Source organism: Eubalaena glacialis, chromosome 2, assembly GCF_028564815.1.
Source record: "Eubalaena glacialis isolate mEubGla1 chromosome 2, mEubGla1.1.hap2.+ XY, whole genome shotgun sequence".
Lineage (NCBI taxonomy): Eukaryota > Metazoa > Chordata > Mammalia > Artiodactyla > Balaenidae > Eubalaena > Eubalaena glacialis.
In genome coordinates this window covers 66,994,570-67,013,868 of record NC_083717.1, presented here as the reverse complement: position 1 = coordinate 67,013,868, position 19,299 = coordinate 66,994,570, and the positions used below count along the sequence as shown (strand labels likewise).

The 19,299-nt window shown below is 36.9% G+C and overlaps 1 protein-coding gene across 1 annotated transcript in view; it reads left to right on the top strand.

The window, feature by feature from the left end:
• Positions 1-17,330, top strand: part of GLCE (glucuronic acid epimerase) — a 115,773-nt gene extending 98,443 nt beyond the window's left edge. The window contains exons 2-4 of the mRNA XM_061181960.1: positions 6,161-6,756; positions 10,036-10,281; positions 15,724-17,330. Coding sequence (XP_061037943.1) covers positions 6,174-6,756; positions 10,036-10,281; positions 15,724-16,748 — 1,854 coding nt within the window. The 5' untranslated portion in view covers positions 6,161-6,173 and the 3' untranslated portion in view covers positions 16,749-17,330. The remainder of the gene's footprint in view (positions 1-6,160; positions 6,757-10,035; positions 10,282-15,723) is intronic.
• Positions 17,331-19,299: the final 1,969 nt, after the last annotated feature.

Below are 19,299 nucleotides of genomic sequence, written 5' to 3'. Positions count from 1 at the left end.
TTAAAATTGCATGCTTAACAGTGTTCATTCATTAAATATTTATTGAATGCCTACTTGAACCAGGCACATTTCTAGGCATTGGGGATGCAGCAATGACCAGGAGAAGCAAAATCGCAACCCTTGTGGAACTTACATTCTAGTGGATTGGAGAGGGCTTGTAATCTGAATATGTATAATATCAAGCAGTGATACATGCTATGAAGAAAAGTAAAGCCAAGTAAGGACCTAGAGAATGATGGGGTGAGAGCTGCTATTTAGGATAGGGTGGTCAGAGAGGGCCTCTCTAATAAACTGACCCTTAAGCAGTGACCTGAAGAAGTAAGGGAGCAAGCCAAGTGGATATCTGGGGAAGCAGGTTGCCAAGCAGAGGGAATGGCAAATGCAAACACCCTGATTTCGGAGCATGCTTGACTGTAAGTCTACTCATTCCACCTGGAAGCTTTCACTTAAAACGTTATTGTGTTTCATAACACATTCTACATAACTTTTTTTTTTTTTTTACAGTTTGTGTATCATTGCGTTATTGTTTCTTATGCCCATGTTTCCTACCAATCTGGCCTTTAGGGACAGGGATTGTGCCTTACCTGCCACATGTTAGCTGCCGAATAGATACTGATTGAACCAGTCAGTTTGATTTTCTATTGAGCAACTACTATTCCTTCTATTTACTTGCTACCAAAGGATTATAAGAATATAAATTGTTAGATATATAAATAAAAAAGAGAAAATAATGGGCAAGCAGGCATTGGTCTACATTATTCAGGGGAAGGAAAAAGCCAATAATTTCTTTCACTGAGATCTATTACAAATTTATTTGAAGGTTGTTCTTAACTGAAATATGACCTTCATATTTTAAAAACTCATGGTGATATCCACAGTTTTAATGTTTACTGAATTACTCAGGAAAATGAATTTGAAAAGTAAGGTATCAGGAAAATTTCTTTGAATTGCACATCATTTTAGAAGAGAACAGTTTGCTCTCCCAAAGGAAAACTAAGTTATATTTTGCTTTACTTAATTTTTAACTGTTTGTGCAAAGAACTTATTCCCCAGTTTCTTTATGATGTTTACTGAATGTTATTTCTGTTGTAGATCTCTAAAGTTACTAAAACTAAATTTTATTGGATTATGTTTCTAAAGAAATAAATCTTTAGGATCAGCAATACATGAGCTTTCAAGGTTTTTGAATTTATTTATTTACTTTTTTTTTTTTTTTTTACTTTAACTTGAAAGGTTAATCTAGTTCATGGATGTAGCAAAAGCTTTAAAATGAGTAGGAAGCTTATCACCACTCAGCAGAAAACCCTGGTTTTAGCTTTTAAAGTTACTATCATTTATACTTAGCAAAATGTCAATGTAATTTACTTTTCGAAATTTGAAAGTTTCTATAGTCAGTTTTCTATAATATGAGAAACATAATAAAATTATTGTACTTACCTTTAGATAAGCCTGTTTGGTAGTTAGTACTGCATGTCAATACTCAGAGTTTTCTTTCTCTCCATCCTCCCCTCCAAAAAATGTCAGTGCCTATTTTGAAAACTAAGAATTTTAACTAAAAATTTATATTTCTTTCTTTAAATATTTTAACAAAAGTGACTTTGACCTTCTTAATTTTCTTTTTTTATGGTTTAAAAAACACATTAAACATATTCATGGAAAATTAGAAAATCGTACTATATGTGCTGTTCTGTAACCTCCTTTTTTCAGTTAACAACCTCCATATGTCCTTCCATCTTTCCTTCTTACCAAGTCCATAGTCAGATTTCCCAGCTTAGGACCAAGTCTCACATCTGGTTGTTATATTTCTTAAGTCTCTTTTCAAAAAGTCTAACCCAGTCTCCTTTTTCTTTTCATACCACTAATTTATTAAGGAGATGGGGCCAACTCTCCTGCAGGATGTCTCACCTTCTTGATGTACTGGTTGCATCTGCACTTAACTTGTTCCTCTTTCCCTTGTATTTCCTGTTAACTAGAAATTAAATCGTAGCGCCAGAGAGATCCAAGTTAAACATTTTTGGCTGGGATATACAATAGGTTATGTACTTTTTATTTTAACTCATCAAGAGACACAACATCTGCATGAGTCATCATTAATGAGACTGAATTTGACCACTGAATTAGGGTGCTGAGTGATCCCTTCATTGTAGAGTTTCACCTTTTTCTTCTTGTGACTAGGAAATAATGTATTTGGTGTTACTTTGCACAGTATGAATCACTAAATCCCTATCAAACATATGCCTGAATATAACACTTGCCTAAATTAGTAATTTCATGAGGAATTGCATAATACTAATTTTCTGATTTTAATTTTTTTCTTCCACATTATTAGCCACCCTTTTTCTGTAAAATAGAATTCTTTGTCATCTGGGGCTATTGGTGTGTTCTCCTGCAAAGATAGATAAATAAATTCTTTCATTTAGTTACCAATTTTCGTCAGAAGATGATTTAAGTATTTTTTCTGGCTATCTCCTTTTTTGAATATGATTATAGACTCATGGATCTTTATTGATTCAGTGTGTTTCAGTCAACATCAGTCGTAATTCTCACAGCTTTGACTTAATGGGGAAAGGGACCTATCAGACTGATTTCTCTAAGAAGCCCTGATTGCTTTTATTTATTTTTTTTTCCTGATTGCTTTTAGTAAGGAATGGTATCAGATAACAAAATCTGGACATAAAGGTTATTGAAAGTTTTTAATTTTGACTTTTCTTTATTTTCCCATCACATGCCTCATCATAATGGTAGCCTACTAGTTCCATAAGCAGGTTTACTCTCTTTTGGGTCATGGAGGAAGGGCACGTCTCAAAGGGGGGACAAAAGCTTTATATTTCTGTTTTAACTGGTCTAAATGTTAGTATAGCTGATGGATGATTCAAATGTTGGCACATAAATGTTTTTAACGGAGGGCTTTTTTTGTTTGTTTGTTTAAACATCACTTAGGGGCTTCCTTGGTGGCGCAGTGGTTAAGAATCCGCCTGCCAATGCAGGGAACACGGGTTCGAGCCCTGGTCCGGGAAGATCCCACATGCCGCGGAGCAACTAAGCCCGTGCGCCACAACTACTGAGCCTACACTCTAGAGCCCGCGAGCCACAACTACTGAGCCCGAGCGTCACAACTACTGAAGCCTGCGCGCCTAGAGCCCATGCTCTGCAACAAGAGAAGCCACCCAATGAGAAGCCCGCGCACCGCAACGAAGAGTAGCCTCTGCTCACCGCAACTAGAGAAAAGCCCGCGCGCAGCAACAAAGACCCAACGCAGCCAAAAATAAAAATAAATAAAATTAAAACAAAGAACATCACTTAGTATTATCAATTTGCCCATGCTACTATATAAGGAAATCCTCAACTTATAAATATATGACTTCTGAAGGTTTGCTTTTACCACACTTTTTTTTTTTTAGTGTTCAACACATTTTCTCATAGTAATAATGCAGATGATAAAATATATTATTGGATTCCAGCTCTTACAATCTGTGTATGATTTCCAAGTTGTACCAGACCCATATCTTTGCCTACCTTCCCTCCTGATGCCCCACTGAAATAAAATATATAGAAATAAGAAATGAAGAAGCCAATAACAATAAATAGGAAGATTACCATAGGATGATAATTAAACAGATTTCCGGATCTCTGTTCCAGTACTAGAAGGCATGGCTGTACGCTCTCCTTCCTTCCCCTTATCTCTCTCACCCCTGCACTTGAACTATAGATAGCTGGCGTGAACCCCAGCCAAAACACCAGCCAGATTTTCTTTAGAGAAATTGGGAAAAGCGAAGGCTTCTAGAGTACGAGTTATGTCCCCAGGACAAAAGAAAAAGTCATCTTCATTCTGGTATTTAGAGGGCCTGCTGGCTACCCACCCACACACCCTAAAGGAACACTGTCACTCCGCCTGTACCCAACCCACACAGAGTCCCTCTCAGGAGAACAATCTAGCCAAAAATCAGGCCATCTTCACAATAACAGAGGAAATCTGTGTTGGCTAATGAGTCATTCAAGCCTAAAGATGAATGAGTAAACAAAGATCACAGGCGTGTGAAGAAAGCTAACACCATGAAAGAGACTAAAATAACCAGAAAAATGACCACTAAAGAAAACAGAGATAATCAGAGAGAACTTTACAAAAACAGAACTCTAACATACTCAGAGCTGCAAGAAGATACTACATCCATTAAACAAGAATAAGAGAACACAAGGTTTCAGGTTGAAAGGGCACACCAAGTGCTGAAATAGTGAATCAGATATCATACTGTAACACATTCTCGCAAAACTGCAGAATTCCTAGGGTAAACACAAGATCCAGAGGGAAGTCATGTACAAAATGGCAAGTATCAGACTGAAGTCAAACCTCTCATCAGTAGCCCGTAATGCTTTAAGAAAGTAAAACATTGCCTACAGCATTTAGAAAGAAAATAATATGCAGCCCAAGGATTCTATATCCTGCCAAACTATTAATCAAAGGTGAGAGCAGAATAAAGTTGCTTTCAGACATGCAAGGACTCAGGGTTTACCTCCTCTTGGAATTAAAAGAAATGAGCTTTTAATTGAAAAACACCATCAGCTTTCTTGAAAAACAGAAAATCATTGTGTAATTTTTCATTAAACGTTTTCATTTTACGGTTTGATTTTTTTTAATCTCATTGCTGCCAGAAGGGTTTATTGAGAGGAAAAGGGGGAAGAAGGATTACAACCATAAAATAAGTAGTTTTGGATTTACACCATAAAATAAATTACAGAGCTACTGTAGCAAACAGCAGTAAGCCTACTCTCTTTACTCTCAGTGGGCAGAGATATTCCATATGTTGCACATATAACTAACTAACCCATAATTTTCCATGTTTCCCAGTGACCCCAGCAACAGGCATTCCAGGACGAGCTACAGTACAATCACAACTGGTTGGTACACCACATGGCCAGTAGGGGCAACAACATCAAATTCTTCTCCCATCATGACTGGAAAGATAGGATCTGGCTTATATTTAAAAGCATCATTCTGACTGCTAGGTTGAGAATAGACTTTGGGGTAGAATAGTAGAGCAAGGGTAAAAGCAGGGAGAGCAGGTTAGGCATCACTGTAATATTCCAAGTGAAATATGGCAGTGGCTCTGATGTGTTGGTAACTTGTGTAGTTGGTGAAAAGTGATTAGATTCTGGGTATAATTTGAAGGTAGGGACAACAGGATTTCCTGACTGGTTGGATATGGGGTGAACAAGAAAGGAGTCAATATTTCTGGTCTGAGCAGTAAAGGAGGAACAGATTGAAGAGAAAGATTAGGGATTAAATTTTGAATGCTATGTTTCAGAAGTCCATTTGCCCTTCAAATAAAGATGTCAGTTATTGATACTTGGATTGGCACATAGGTATATGTGCCTGCAGTTCTGAAGAAAGGTCTGGCCTGGAGATAGAATTTTGGGAAAAGTCAACATATAAATTGTATTTAAAGCCATGAGATTGGGTGAGATCACCTGGGAGTGAATAGGGATACAGAAGAGGTCTGAGGACTGGGACCCTACGGCATTTCAACATTAAGGTTCAGAGAGGTGAGAAGGAATGATCAAAGATGACTAGGAGGAGCATCCAGTTGGGGTATAAGGAGAACCAAGAAAGAATGGTGCCCTGGAAGTCCTGGGAAGAAAGTGTTTCAGGAAGGAAAGAGTCGTTTACTATTTTATGCTGCTGAGAAGTAACATAGGATGAGCACTAAAAATTCATTGTTGGATTTGGCAACATGGATGTCAGTGTTTACCTTGACATGACCTGTTATATTTTTTTCAAACAGCTACTCAGTTGTTAGGACAAAAATATGTATTAAGTTGTTTGAGCCCAACTACTTCACAAATGGAAGTAATAGGTTTTTTTTTTTGACCTAGGGGCTTCATGAAAAAATTATTAAGAATCGAAGGAAGCCACAAACAGAGAAAGATTGGGAATCTTTGCTTTAGAGGATCATGCTAACTGAGCATTTTAAGAGGGGGAAGCACCTCTTGCCTTTTCTTTGTCTCTGCTGAAAAGTTTGAGTTAGTAATTTTAAATCTGATCCGATTACATGCAGCTAATAAAATTGCCCTAATGTGGTGGTTCAGTATAAAAAAGTAAATCTTATCCTATGAAATGTCAGTAAGTACATCTTTGTGTGAATTTTTCTTCTTGCCTCCATAGGTATGGTCTGAATATGCGTTGCTTGGCAGCTCGGGTCAACTATAAGACTTTGATTGTCATCTGCGCACTCTTCACTTTGGTCACAGTACTTTTGTGGAATAAGTGTTCCAGCGACAAAGCGATCCAGTTTCCACGGCACTCGAGTAGTGGCTTCAGAGTGGATGCGTTAGAAAAAAGAGCAGCAGCGTCTGAGAGCAACAACGATGTGAACCACATGGCCAAGCACTCTGAGGAGGCATTCCCTCAGGAACAGCAGAAAGCGCCCCCTGTTGTTGGGGGCTTCAATAGCAATGGGGGAAGCAAGGTGTTAGGGCTCAAATATGAAGAAATTGACTGTCTCATAAATGATGAACACACAATTAAAGGGAGACGAGAGGGGAATGAAGTCTTTCTTCCATTCACCTGGGTGGAGAAATATTTTGACGTTTACGGAAAGGTGGTTCAGTACGATGGCTATGATCGGTTTGAATTCTCTCATAGCTATTCCAAAGTCTATGCACAGAGAGCCCCTTATCACCCTGATGGTGTATTTATGTCCTTTGAAGGCTACAATGTGGAAGTCCGAGACAGAGTCAAGTGCATAAGTGGGGTTGAAGGTTGGTATCCATCTACTCCACTGCATTTTTCTGTCCTGATTGTGTTGAGGAATAAGAGACTGTGTTAATTATATAGCAAGTACTTACATAGCTTACTATCAAGAGACCTTTCATCACTCTGACTTAGCAGGGAGGAACAGGTTAAACCTGAACTTTCTAGATGGTGTGATTTAAGGGCTACAATAAGATCATACCTGATTAAATAGGATTATGCCATTAACCTGCCCCAGAAACTAAAATTATCATCAGTAAAGTCAAGGCACAGCATCTCCAGAAATTTTGCATTAAAATATACAGTTATTATCCTGTACGGTTATTATCCTAATAACCTATCGTAATAGGTTATTATCATATCCTATGAGAGGAGATGGGAAAGAGAGACAGACCATCCAGTGGACCCATCAATGTACCAAGTCTTATTACCAGATTAGCCAGGTGTCATCCCTGGATGGAGGTTTACAGTTCTCAGAACAAGATAATACATAATACCATTTTCTCTGAACTTCATGAACTCCTATAGTCTATTACATATTGTCTTTCATTGTCTTTAAAACCTGGGGGTTCCTTATGGGTATAATTAATACATTTTGGAATTTGTATTTCAAACCTAGGATTGATCAGAAAGCCATATTAAATTTGACTTTAAAGTATATCATTTAATCAGAGGAAAGAACTTAGTGTGTTTTAAGGTTGCTTAGTCTGGGTTTTATTTCATTTTTCTCATTTTGTTATAGAAAGTGATTTTAATATCTTAATATTTTAATTTTTGTAATATCTTTACTGAATGTTTAGGAGAAGGAAGGGGGCAAATTCACTTATATTCTTACCATTCAAGATAATTATTACCATTTTTGTATATTCTCAGAAGGTCTTTATACCTAGGTATATGTTTTAACATAGTTATAATGATATTTATTGTGCAGTGTTCAGGAGGGTAATAGTTTTTTAGAGGCTTGAAAGATATCCATCGCCAAACCTTTTTTTTTTCCCAGTAATTTTTAAAAGTGTATAAGCTTAATAGGTGCTTAGATGCTAAAGAAAAAGTAAAAAGCAACCATAACCACTGTTAATGTTTTGACGTCTTTTCCAATCTTTTTGTTGTTTTTGCAGATATACATTTTTAAACAAATTAGAATCATGCTGTATAGTCAATTTTGTATTCTTTTTTCGTTCAACATATTATGATTATTTCCTCTTGTTATTGAATATTTTAATCACTAATATTCATAATAAGGACATGCCATAATAATGTATGGAACCTCTCTCTTTAGTTGGACATTTAGGTCATTTCCACTTTTTTGCCATTATACATAATGGTATAGATATTCATAGTTAATCATTTGCTGGTTTAATTGTATTCTCAGAGTAGTTCCCTAGGAAATAAATTACCATGTCAAATAGTATCAGTAAATCTATTTTACCAAACTACTTTCCAAGAAGGTTGACCCTATTCACGCTTCCAATAGCAGAGTATAAGGGTGCTTCTGTCACCCAACTCCTGCCATCATGAAAGTTTATTTTTTAATCTGTTGTTTACAAAGGGATCTCATAATTTGCTTTCTGTAGCAATTAGTGAGGTCAGATATCTTTTTCATATGCTTTTAACCATTATAGAATGGGCTTGATGTTCTTTCCCCCTTTTTCAATGTGATTAATGTTGTTTTTTAGAAAAATATATTTGTGAGACCTTTTATATATATAGCAAGGGTGGTAGCACCTTGTTGCATTTGTTAAAGATATTTTCTTTAATTTGGCTGTCTCCATTTTATTTATGATTTGTTAGTTTTAGAAATTTTTAGTTCTGTTTACTAAACTTAGGGTTTTTTTTTTAATTCTTCCTTTTATGCTTAGAAAATCATTTGCCATGCCATGATCAGCTGTTCATCTGTATTTTCTCTAATAGTTTTATGGGGGTTTTTTTATATTTAACTTTTTAGTCCAGCTAAACTGATTTATAGTTTGACAAATGGTACAAGGTCAGGGCCTAATTTTAGATTTTTTTTTCCCTTAACGTTTATTGAATAATCTCTTTTCCCCGCTGATCAATGATTCAATCTTTATCGTTATAGTAAAATATTTTGAAACTAGAGTATGTTTCTAAATCTTTACTAGAGTATGTTTCTGGCCTACTATTCTGTTCCATTGATCAGTCTATCACTTCTTAGGCCAATTGCACGTTACTGTAGTTATTACCCATCAAATGAGATAGTATAAACCTTCCTTTTATTAAGTGAAAATAATTCTGTTTGAATTTTGGGAAAAAAAAAAATCTACCCTTGGAGAAAGAATATTGAAGTTAAAAAGCTTATCTGTAGCTAGGTTTCTTAGCCTATATGGGCTCTAATTCCTTAAACTATTTTGAAACTACATCAAAACACATATAGTTTTGTAGGTTCCCAGTTTCTGCCATGCCCATCTGTTGCTTGTTAATTTATTTTAGGACTACAAATAGGAGTTTATCTCTCAACACATACACCATGATGCAATAATACAGTATTCTGTACAGTGTGGTATTATTGTATTTCCCATGTAGGAAATTACTAAAATAAACACTAATGCCAAACATTTAAAAGTTTTGCTTAGAACTTTACAAGAGATAATCCATTAACGAATATATCAAGAATCTATGGTTAAATATACAACTTTAATTCATTCTTTAAAAAAAACACTCTTTGTTCTCAAGAATTACATTTTGATGTGAAGAATATGAAAAAGAATTGCAAACTGTGTTTATACTTTAAGTTGCCTAGTCATAGCTGGCTTCTTAAGCAAATACTTTTAACCATCAGATGATAAAGTTACTAGACCACATCTTGACACCGGAGGGAAAGATTAGTATGTAATTAACTTGACTGTTAAGTACAGATGTTAAGAAAATTTCAGGTTTAATATTCTAGAATAAAGCTGGTAACATTAACTATATGTATTTAAATTGTGTAAAACTTGAATGTATGAAACAGAATTATGAAATATGACATCTGTAGCTATGAGCAAAAGTAGCACACATTAACAATTAGTCCTTAAAAAGATGATCTACAACATTGCATTGCTATCTGTCAACAAATAATGAATGAGAGTGAATGAGCATTTAGTTCTGTTTTTCATTTCTGGTTAATTTGGTACTCGTTTTTAGTAATTATGAAAACAGTGTAATAAGGAAGCTTAAAAGTTGCTGATAACCCTATAACTCCCCCAGAAGTAAAACAGTGAAGAGTGGTATTCAGAATAGGATTATGAATGTCTGGAGATAGTTATTTATTTTGTTTCTCCGTTTTATAGGTGTACCTCTATCTACACAATGGGGACCTCAAGGCTATTTCTACCCAATCCAGATTGCACAGTATGGATTAAGTCATTACAGCAAGAATCTAACTGAGAAACCCCCTCACATAGAGGTATATGAAACAGCAGAAGACAGGGACAAAAATAGCAAGCCCAATGACTGGACCGTGCCAAAGGGCTGCTTTATGGCTAGTGTGGCTGATAAGTCTAGATTCACCAATGTTAAACAGTTCACTGCTCCAGGTAAGTGATGTGTTTTTATATGTGTTTGCTAATTTTATGTCGATTTATGGCACCTGATACTCCCTTAAAACTGTTTTTATGGTTTTTAAAAAACACATTAGCAGATGCTTGATATTACATACATGAAGAAACAAATAGTGTCACCCAAGTGAAATCTAAAAAAGGATCAGCTAAAAAGTTTAAGGTTATATAAGGAATATTTACTGCATGAAGAGCCAAGCCAAAGAACCAGGTTACTGCATGATGTCTTTCTCCTTCCAGGGAACCAGATCCCACAGGAATAAAGTTTCTCAGTTTATTTTAATGTTTCAGCACAGTACTCATCCTCTAATTTTTAAACTATTTTGCATTAAGGTAGAAATTTTTCTTTATAGCGAGAGCCATCCTTTCCTTTGCCTATTTTTTACCAGTAGCTTTTTATTTTTTCAAAGTAATATAGCATTACCAACCAGGCCTGCTTTCTATATTGAATTTTGTTAATGTACTAGATTGTTTCAAACTTCATATAAAGCCATTTCATTTATAAAATCAAATTAACTTTATGCAACATTTCCCCTTTTACTAAGACGGTCCCATTAATTGGGATGTAATGTATTTCTCTCCACTAATCAATATCCATGAGAATTAATGAGTTCATTACTTAAAAAGACAATAGAATAATTTTAGTTAGCACCTCAGGCTTAATTTTCTGCCGCGGAAATGTTGTCAAGAACAGAACTCATCCTCCCTCCCACCAACCTTGCCAGTTGGTAAATAAAAAGAGAGAAAAGGTTATAAGACCTTTTCTGTATTCTGTCCTTGTCCTTTACTGATGACTGTGTAATTCACAGACCTTGAAAACAGCAGTACAAGTCTACTCATTCTAGATGGCCTTAAGTAATGGATTTATGAGGGCTTAATGCAATGCAAATAATGGGTGGTGACCTTTACTATTTATTCTGTGACTAAAACTTCTTTTATCCTATGGCATTCTGTGATATTCCAGTACATAGAGCATCTTTGCTTATTGTAAAACAACAGGCTTGGCTGGGTGAGAAAGTACATGGAGATGTTTAAGAACATTTAGCTTATGATTTATAGCGGGAAATTATTAGACTAAAAAGGACATTTGATTTTGGTTGCATCTAGAGGGCTGATTTTCACACTGATTAATAATGTAGTCTGGATTAGGGTGGAAAACAGCAGCCCTCATCTCGATCTCCTCAAGTGCTGGGAGGTTTTCTAGAACCATCTCTTGAACTCTGCCCTATTCAGAGCAATAGATTTCATTGTGCACTTTTGGGTACCCTGGTTAATACAAACAATAGGTCTCGTCATACTAAGTGAAGGGCCTTCACTTTAGCCCTTCATTCTGCAGCCAGCAACCAGAGATGAAACTACTTCCCAAGGTGGGTTTAAGCATAGGGAGGAGAGAACTGTCTGTGACAGACATTCCGCCAGTGGCACGCCAGCTACTCACAACTGGAACTCTCTGTTGGTAGGAGTGTGCTACCTAAGAATGTGCTGCTTGTTCTGATATCTTGGATGTGTCTGGAGTTGCGTTTGATACAAGTATATGAGGGAGAGTTAGTTGGAGTTGTTGCTCAGAGCAGGAGAAGGAAATCAAAAAGGTGAGACGTTTATTGAAACGTAGGAATGGGAAATGAGGCTTTTTAGATGATATAGTCTTCTTGGGAGATAAATTCAGAGAATCATTGATGAGAAGAAATTGGAACTTGTGCATAAAAGCATAGGCCTAAGTGAAGTGAGGCTCTGGAAGACCAGAGGCTGCATGCTGTTGGTCTTTTTCCTTTTTGGCCTTGAATTTTTTTCCCTGAAAGGAAATAAGATTATCTAGAGGGAAAAACCATAACATGGGTGTGCAGCATATTTTTTATTGTTTTGTTTGTTGAAGAATGTTTTTTTTCCTTCTACCTAATTTTAAAATTGAATGAATTGAAACTTTATACCTGTCCTGCTTTATTAAATTAGCTTTCCCTTTCCCAAAGCACTCTCTTCGCTTCATTTCCATGACCTCACTTTCCCCTCTCTGTGTAGCCATTCCTTCTGAGGCTTCTTATGAACTTTTCTTCTGCCTGACCCTTGTCTCTCTGTTCCTTGAGGTTCTGAGTAAGGCCTCTTCTCACTCCACATAGTAAACCTGTTGATTAATAACAGTTCATGTTATGTGTGAAAACATTAATTTAAAGACTATTCTTAAATGTTTATCATCCTTTGTTGCCTAAAATACATTTATATGTACCACATATACCAAAAATAGACACTTATAGTGACTCCTGGGAATAACCGGTCAGAGAGAGGAGTCATGGATTTCAAGCGACAGGAAGCTCGAAACTTTCTATTAGTAGATTTAAAGCGCAGGCCTCCAGATAGCTTAGGACTCTCCAGTAGAGCTCAAAATTTTGCGTGGTATATTTCCAAAGTGGTTGCCACAACCACAGTCATGTCCCAGTTGCTACCATTCAGACCCTTCTGAGTGACGCAGACAGGATATTTAACCTCTCTGTACATCTATAAAATAGGAATTAAAAGACCTGTCTCATATGATTGTGGATTGATTTAAACTGGGGATTGTGACTTGTCACTTCTCCTCTGTGGCTCAATAACCCCCTCTGGTGGTGTTAAATGACATCATTCATTACTGAGTTCTTTGAACTACATAATCTGTTATATTGAAACAGAAGGTGATTGATCGAACTATATCATTTCATTAGATTTGTATACATAAAGTGAAAATTAGAATGGAATTCTGAGAAGAAAATATAATTCTTCAACTTTCTCCCGTTCGGACTTCTGAAGATGGTGGTGAGAATGGATGCCATAGTTAACAGTGTTGTCTCATTAATGAGGCATTACCATAAGAATAAAAAAATAAGTAGCACTCAAGATAGCCTCTGCTGAATATAATTTAATCTTGAGTAATTCATAAGTCAATTCAGAATCCTGCGAAACATCCTGAAACATCAAGTACGTTGTACTGAGCATCAGATTCCATTTACTATAGATACAGGAAAATGCCAGCTAAGAGAGAGGTTGCATGTTGACATTTCTCCAGATAAAATAGATTTTTACTGTGTTAGAAATATACTTCTGAAATCACTTTTTAAAAAGTCACTCAAAGCATCATGCGTCTAGCAAGATGTTCTCATTCTCAGTACAACTTCCACAATTGTCTATTCCATCAAATGAAGTAATTAAGAGCCTTGGGTCAGTTATATCCACACTGGTAGAGTCCAGTGTTGGAAGAGTTAAATGATCAGCTCAACATGGTGATAATACTGTCCAGGCTAATCACACTGTATACACTATCATCAGTTCACATTCCCAATCATTGCTCCAATAAGGAGCACCCAAGATTTCCTCAAGGACGCCTTAAAGTAGATCTGATTCTATAGCTATGTTTAACAGAAATAATTCTTCCACTGGTTATTCTCATGAGGATGGTATTTCCAATATCATGTCTTTTTCACAATCTTTGAGCTTAGACCCAGGAACCCTGGTTTCTAGTCCCTGCTCTACCACTAGTTAGCATTTGGCTTTGGGCAAACCTTTTACCCTTGCAAAGCCTCCATATCTTCATCTCTAAAATGGAAGCAGTAATTCCTGCTCTACCAGCCTCAGAAGATTATTGTTAAGGATCAAATGAGACAATACATGTGAATGTGTTTTTAAGATTTAAGCTCTGATGGTGCAGTGGTTAAGAATCCGCCTGCCAATGCAGGGGACACGGGTTCGAGCCCTGTTCCGGGAAGATCCCACATACCACTGAGCAACTAAACCCGTGCGCCACAACTACTGAGCGTACGGGCCGCAACTACTGAAGCCCACGCGCCTAGAGCCCGTGCTCCACAACAAGAGAAGCCACTGCAATGGAAAAAAAAGCCCGCGCACCGCAACGAAGAGTAGCCCCTGCTCATCGCAACTAGAGAAAGCCCACGTGCAGCAACGAAGGCCAACGCAGCCCAAATAAATTAATTAATTAAATAAATTTTAAAAAGATTTAAGCTCTGTATAGACCAAGATATTCACATTTACCTTTAATGTTATAAAATTTGTGCTACATATATTTTTGTTGTTTTTCTTTCTCTTTTTCTTCTTCTTCCTCTTCCTCTTCATCTTCCTGCTGCTGCTACTGTTTGGTTTTAATATGCTCAGTTTCTTTTCTTGGTAGAAGTCAACTTTCTGAGAGTCAGCCATCATCATACTGTAGACATGCAAGAGAAATTTCCTATTTGACGATTTGCCAAATAAAACAGCTCTGCTATTTTATCAGCCTCTGAAACCATTGGCTTCAGAATCATCATCATCATCATCATCATCATCATCATCATTTTATACTATGTTCCAAGCCACTATCCTTTTTTTTTAATCCTCACAGTTACCTTGCAAAGTAATATTATTTCTACTTAACACGTGAAGAAACTGAGGCTCAAATAGGTGTATCTTGTTGAACATCTCAAAGCTAGTAAGTGGTGAAGTGAGAATCCAAACAAAGTTTGTTTGTTTTAACTCCAGAGCCTCCCCCAGTATTCCTCACTTTTTGTTGACTACATGAGCCGATTGCTTAATTTCCAGAATTTATTCACAATTCCAATGAATATCTGAAAACAAACCTATCATTTTCAACATCGATTGGTGATTCAGAGCATGTATCATACAGCCAGACTAGACAACCTGTGTTCAACTCTTTGTACCTTAGGCAAGTTACTTAACTTCTGTGTCTCTGTTCATCATTCATAAAGTAAGAGTAATAATAGCACTACTCTTGTAAGTGTTATAATGACTAAATGAGTTAATATGTGTAAAGCACTTAGAACATAGTAAATACTTACTAAATATTAAGTAAATAAAAATTTTTTAGGGAATTCCCTGGTGGTCCAGTGGTTAGGACTCCATGCTTCCACAGCTGGTGGCCCAGGTTCTATTCCTGGTTGGTGAGCTAAGATCCCGCAAGCCACGCAGCACAGCCAAAAAAAAAAAAAAAATTTTTTTTTTAATTCATGTCTAACCGTTCTTTTCTTCTAGGCTCTTTCTTGTAATACTATGTGCTGAGCCAGCTTTTGGCTATATTTCTTCTTTTTGTAGAATGGGTATACTAGACAGTCATTGATTATTGATCAGCCAGTATTTGATCGAGAAAAGGCAGTTTGACCACAGTACCTTAGCTATCTGCTAAGGCCATTAACCCCTCTAATGTAAACTAGACAGGCCAAAAGGTAAGAGCTTTGCCCTGATGCTCACAAGCCATCACGGACTCAACAATTGTCATCTGTTTATGGTTAACTTAGTAAAAATAAAACTTTTTTTAAAAATCTGACATATAAAATATTGAAGTATTAATTTTGTATGGTCAGTGATTGTCAAGGATGAATTGCAAGTAACTTTTAAATACAAAGAGCTTCTATTCTAACCAGTCTTTTTCGGTATATTTTCCCCCTACAGAAACCAGTGATGGTGTATCCTTGCAACTGGGGAACACAAAAGATTTTATTATTTCATTTGACCTCAAGTTCTTAACAAACGGAAGTGTGTCTGTGGTTCTGGAGACCACAGAAAAGAATCAGCTCTTCACTGTACATTATGTCTCAAATACCCAGCTAATTGCTTTTAAAGAAAGAGACATATACTATGGCATTGGGCCCAGAACTTCATGGAGCACGGTTACCAGGGACCTGGTCACTGACCTCCGGAAAGGAGTGGGTCTTTCCAACACAAAAGCTGTCAAGCCAACCAAAATAATGCCCAAGAAAGTAGTTAGGTTGATTGCAAAAGGGAAAGGCTTCCTCGACAACATTACCATCTCTACCACAGCCCACATGGCCGCATTCTTTGCTGCCAGTGATTGGTTGGTGAGGAACCAGGATGAGAAAGGTGGCTGGCCAATTATGGTGACCCGTAAGTTAGGGGAAGGGTTCAAGTCTTTAGAGCCAGGGTGGTACTCTGCCATGGCCCAAGGGCAAGCCATTTCTACATTAGTCAGGGCCTATCTCTTAACAAAAGACCATGTATTCCTCAATTCAGCTTTAAGGGCAACAGCCCCTTACAAATTTCTATCAGAGCAGCATGGAGTTAAAGCTGTGTTTATGAATAAACACGACTGGTATGAAGAATATCCAACCACACCTAGCTCTTTTGTTTTAAATGGCTTTATGTATTCTTTAATTGGGCTGTATGACTTAAAAGAAACTGCTGGGGAAAAACTTGGGAAAGAAGCGAGGTCCTTGTATGAGCGTGGCATGGAATCCCTTAAAGCCATGCTCCCCTTGTACGACACTGGCTCAGGAACCATCTATGACCTCCGGCACTTCATGCTTGGCATTGCCCCCAACCTGGCCCGCTGGGACTATCACACCACCCACATCAATCAACTGCAGCTACTCAGCACCATTGATGAGTCCCCAATCTTCAAAGAATTTGTCAAGAGGTGGAAAAGCTACCTTAAAGGCAGCAGGGCAAAGCACAACTAGAGCTCAGAACCAAAATCATATTTCAGCCTCTGCTGTACACAAAAACTACGGGCTCTCTGTCAGCAGAGCATAGGCACATTTTAAAAGGTTGTATACTAGGTTTTTGTGGATTACATCAAAGTGATAAATGATCCTTAAAACCAGTCTTCTGAGATAATTGCATTCCATGAGTTGGGTGTTTAGAAATGGAGGTGGTATTTAGAGCAGAAAAGTGTTTAGTCAATGGGTGAATGAAAATGTTTAACTTGGCCTTGCTTATCACCCTATACAGATAGTTCCACAGATAGTCCAGTCCTCTCGGTTTGGGAAAGACAATGGTAAGTAGCTCTTACTGGCCAACTGTCCAGCACTTGCCTGCAAACTTAGTATGGGGCTCTTTTAAAATGTGGTTATTTATGTTTATGTTGAAAGCAGACTTTAAAAAAATAATGTGCTGTAATACAGTAAATATGTACTTGTAGCCTGAATAGTGGACTGTGCAACTTTAAAAATGATGTTTCTTTTCTATATATTAATTTCTTGGGAGTGAATGAACATTTGTTGCATTTGTTCAATTTGTTATATATGGAGAATATTTTGAATTTACGGTTTTCTTGAAACGTGTAAATTAAAAACACAACCAGTGTTCAGGCTTCACAGTTATATAATGTAAGCACAACTAAAATGAAACTTGTTGACTGCACAAGAAATTACAGAAATGTTATCTGTTTTATGAAACTTGATCTACAATCAGTAAAGGTTTGATAATCATTCTATCCCTCCTCTACCCCCATTGTGGTGGTTTCTTTTTGTCACTATCTAGAATTTTGTATTTCATTTCAGACTATGCTAGAGAGTTTTTTCTATGTTGGGGGGGACATTTGGGAATTTTTATTATAAACCTAAATTTGGAGAGGAGGTAGTAATTTTGATAAATCCACTACCACTGTCTTTTTAAGATTTTTTTTCCCCTTTAAAGAAAATTACTAGGTCAGATATTATAAGGTTTGTAGCAGGTTTTTTTTTTTTCTACTTAGATCATTCTTGGTTGACAACTTTCCAAACTATTGCCTTTTGTGCATCAGTGTTTTTCCTTTGCAATTTTAACTTTAAATTATTTCAGCTATTGGATAAAAGTGATGCTACTGCATTAGCTGTATGTGTGTAATCAGACCTTTATTTTGGTTTTATACCTCACATAAATAGGTATCATAGCCCTCATACCCTGGGTAGTGTCTGCTATAAGACTTCAGGCAGTAGGTCAGAACTGAGGGAGGCTGATTTTGCTGTCTTTGTTTTAGTGTATGACAATACACTAAATCAATACAATAACTTATACAGAATGGAAACATGAGACCCCATATTTTCAGGGGACTGAGTCTGACACACACCATGCAGTGTGTGTGTGACCTGTATGAAATGCACATCAAGAGCCAGGTGGGCACCTGCCTGCACACTACATCTTGACTGAACTCAGCCTACCAACACCACTTAGAAACCAGACAATACATACATATCTATGTACAAAATATATGTATCAGTGGCAAAGGGGGCAGGAACGAAGATCTATAACTGAAGACAATATTAAACTGGCCATGGAAAAGTAAGTTTAAACTCCCAATTTATGTGACCACAAGTCGATTTTGCCCACAAGAAAACAGTTGTGGGTTATTAGGTTTCCCCCTAGCCGTTGACCTTTGTAGTTCTTATACATTAGATGTCTCAACAAGAATATCTGGACTCCTGCTTTTTTTATTTCAGGGCTCAAAAATAAACCTTCTCCAATCTGGAAATCGTTTTTACTCCATCGTATTTGTTATTATTTAGAGCAGTCCAGACTTCTGCCTTGTGTTTGCATACTGGTACTTCAGATTGAGGGAATCAATGAAAACAGTATGGTACTGCTTCTGTGACAAATATCAGTGCCTTAACAATGTGGCTGTCTTTTTCCACTGAAAAAAGAAAGACATTTTGATCTAGAAATGGCATTGCTATTTCATTGCTGTTGGTTTCACACTGCCTTCCACGTTGCAACAGCAACTCGATTTTTCCTGTGATCCCAGAATTTTCGAAGAGGGTGAGTTGACCCTGTAGCAGCACTGGCAGTACAAACCAGTGGTTCTCAAACTAATGCCTCAGAATCACCCGGGAGCTTTCTGAAATACAGATTCCAGATATTCAGTAAATCTGCCTGTGAAGCATGATAATCTGCATTTTTTAAAAAAGTGTTCAGGTAATTCTGATGCAAGTGAACCGGGGGACATATGGGGAGAAACACTGCCCAAGACCATCCATCATATTTTTCTTCCTAAACACCTGTGGAGTTTTCTAGGATTTTAAATCATGCAAAATGTTTATTTAGTCTGAGCTTTGCGAGAATGGGGAAGGTATTTTAAAGTTTTGTTTTATTTCTTTAAATGTTTCTTTGTTCCAAGAATATGGGTATTAGTTGTTTACACTTACCTTGAGTTGGCTTTGATATTAAATTAAACCTATTGCCACTTCAGTTATAAAACCAGCCAAAAGTTTCCAGATGAAGGTCAGGTTTGACCCTTTCAGAGTTATTGTACAT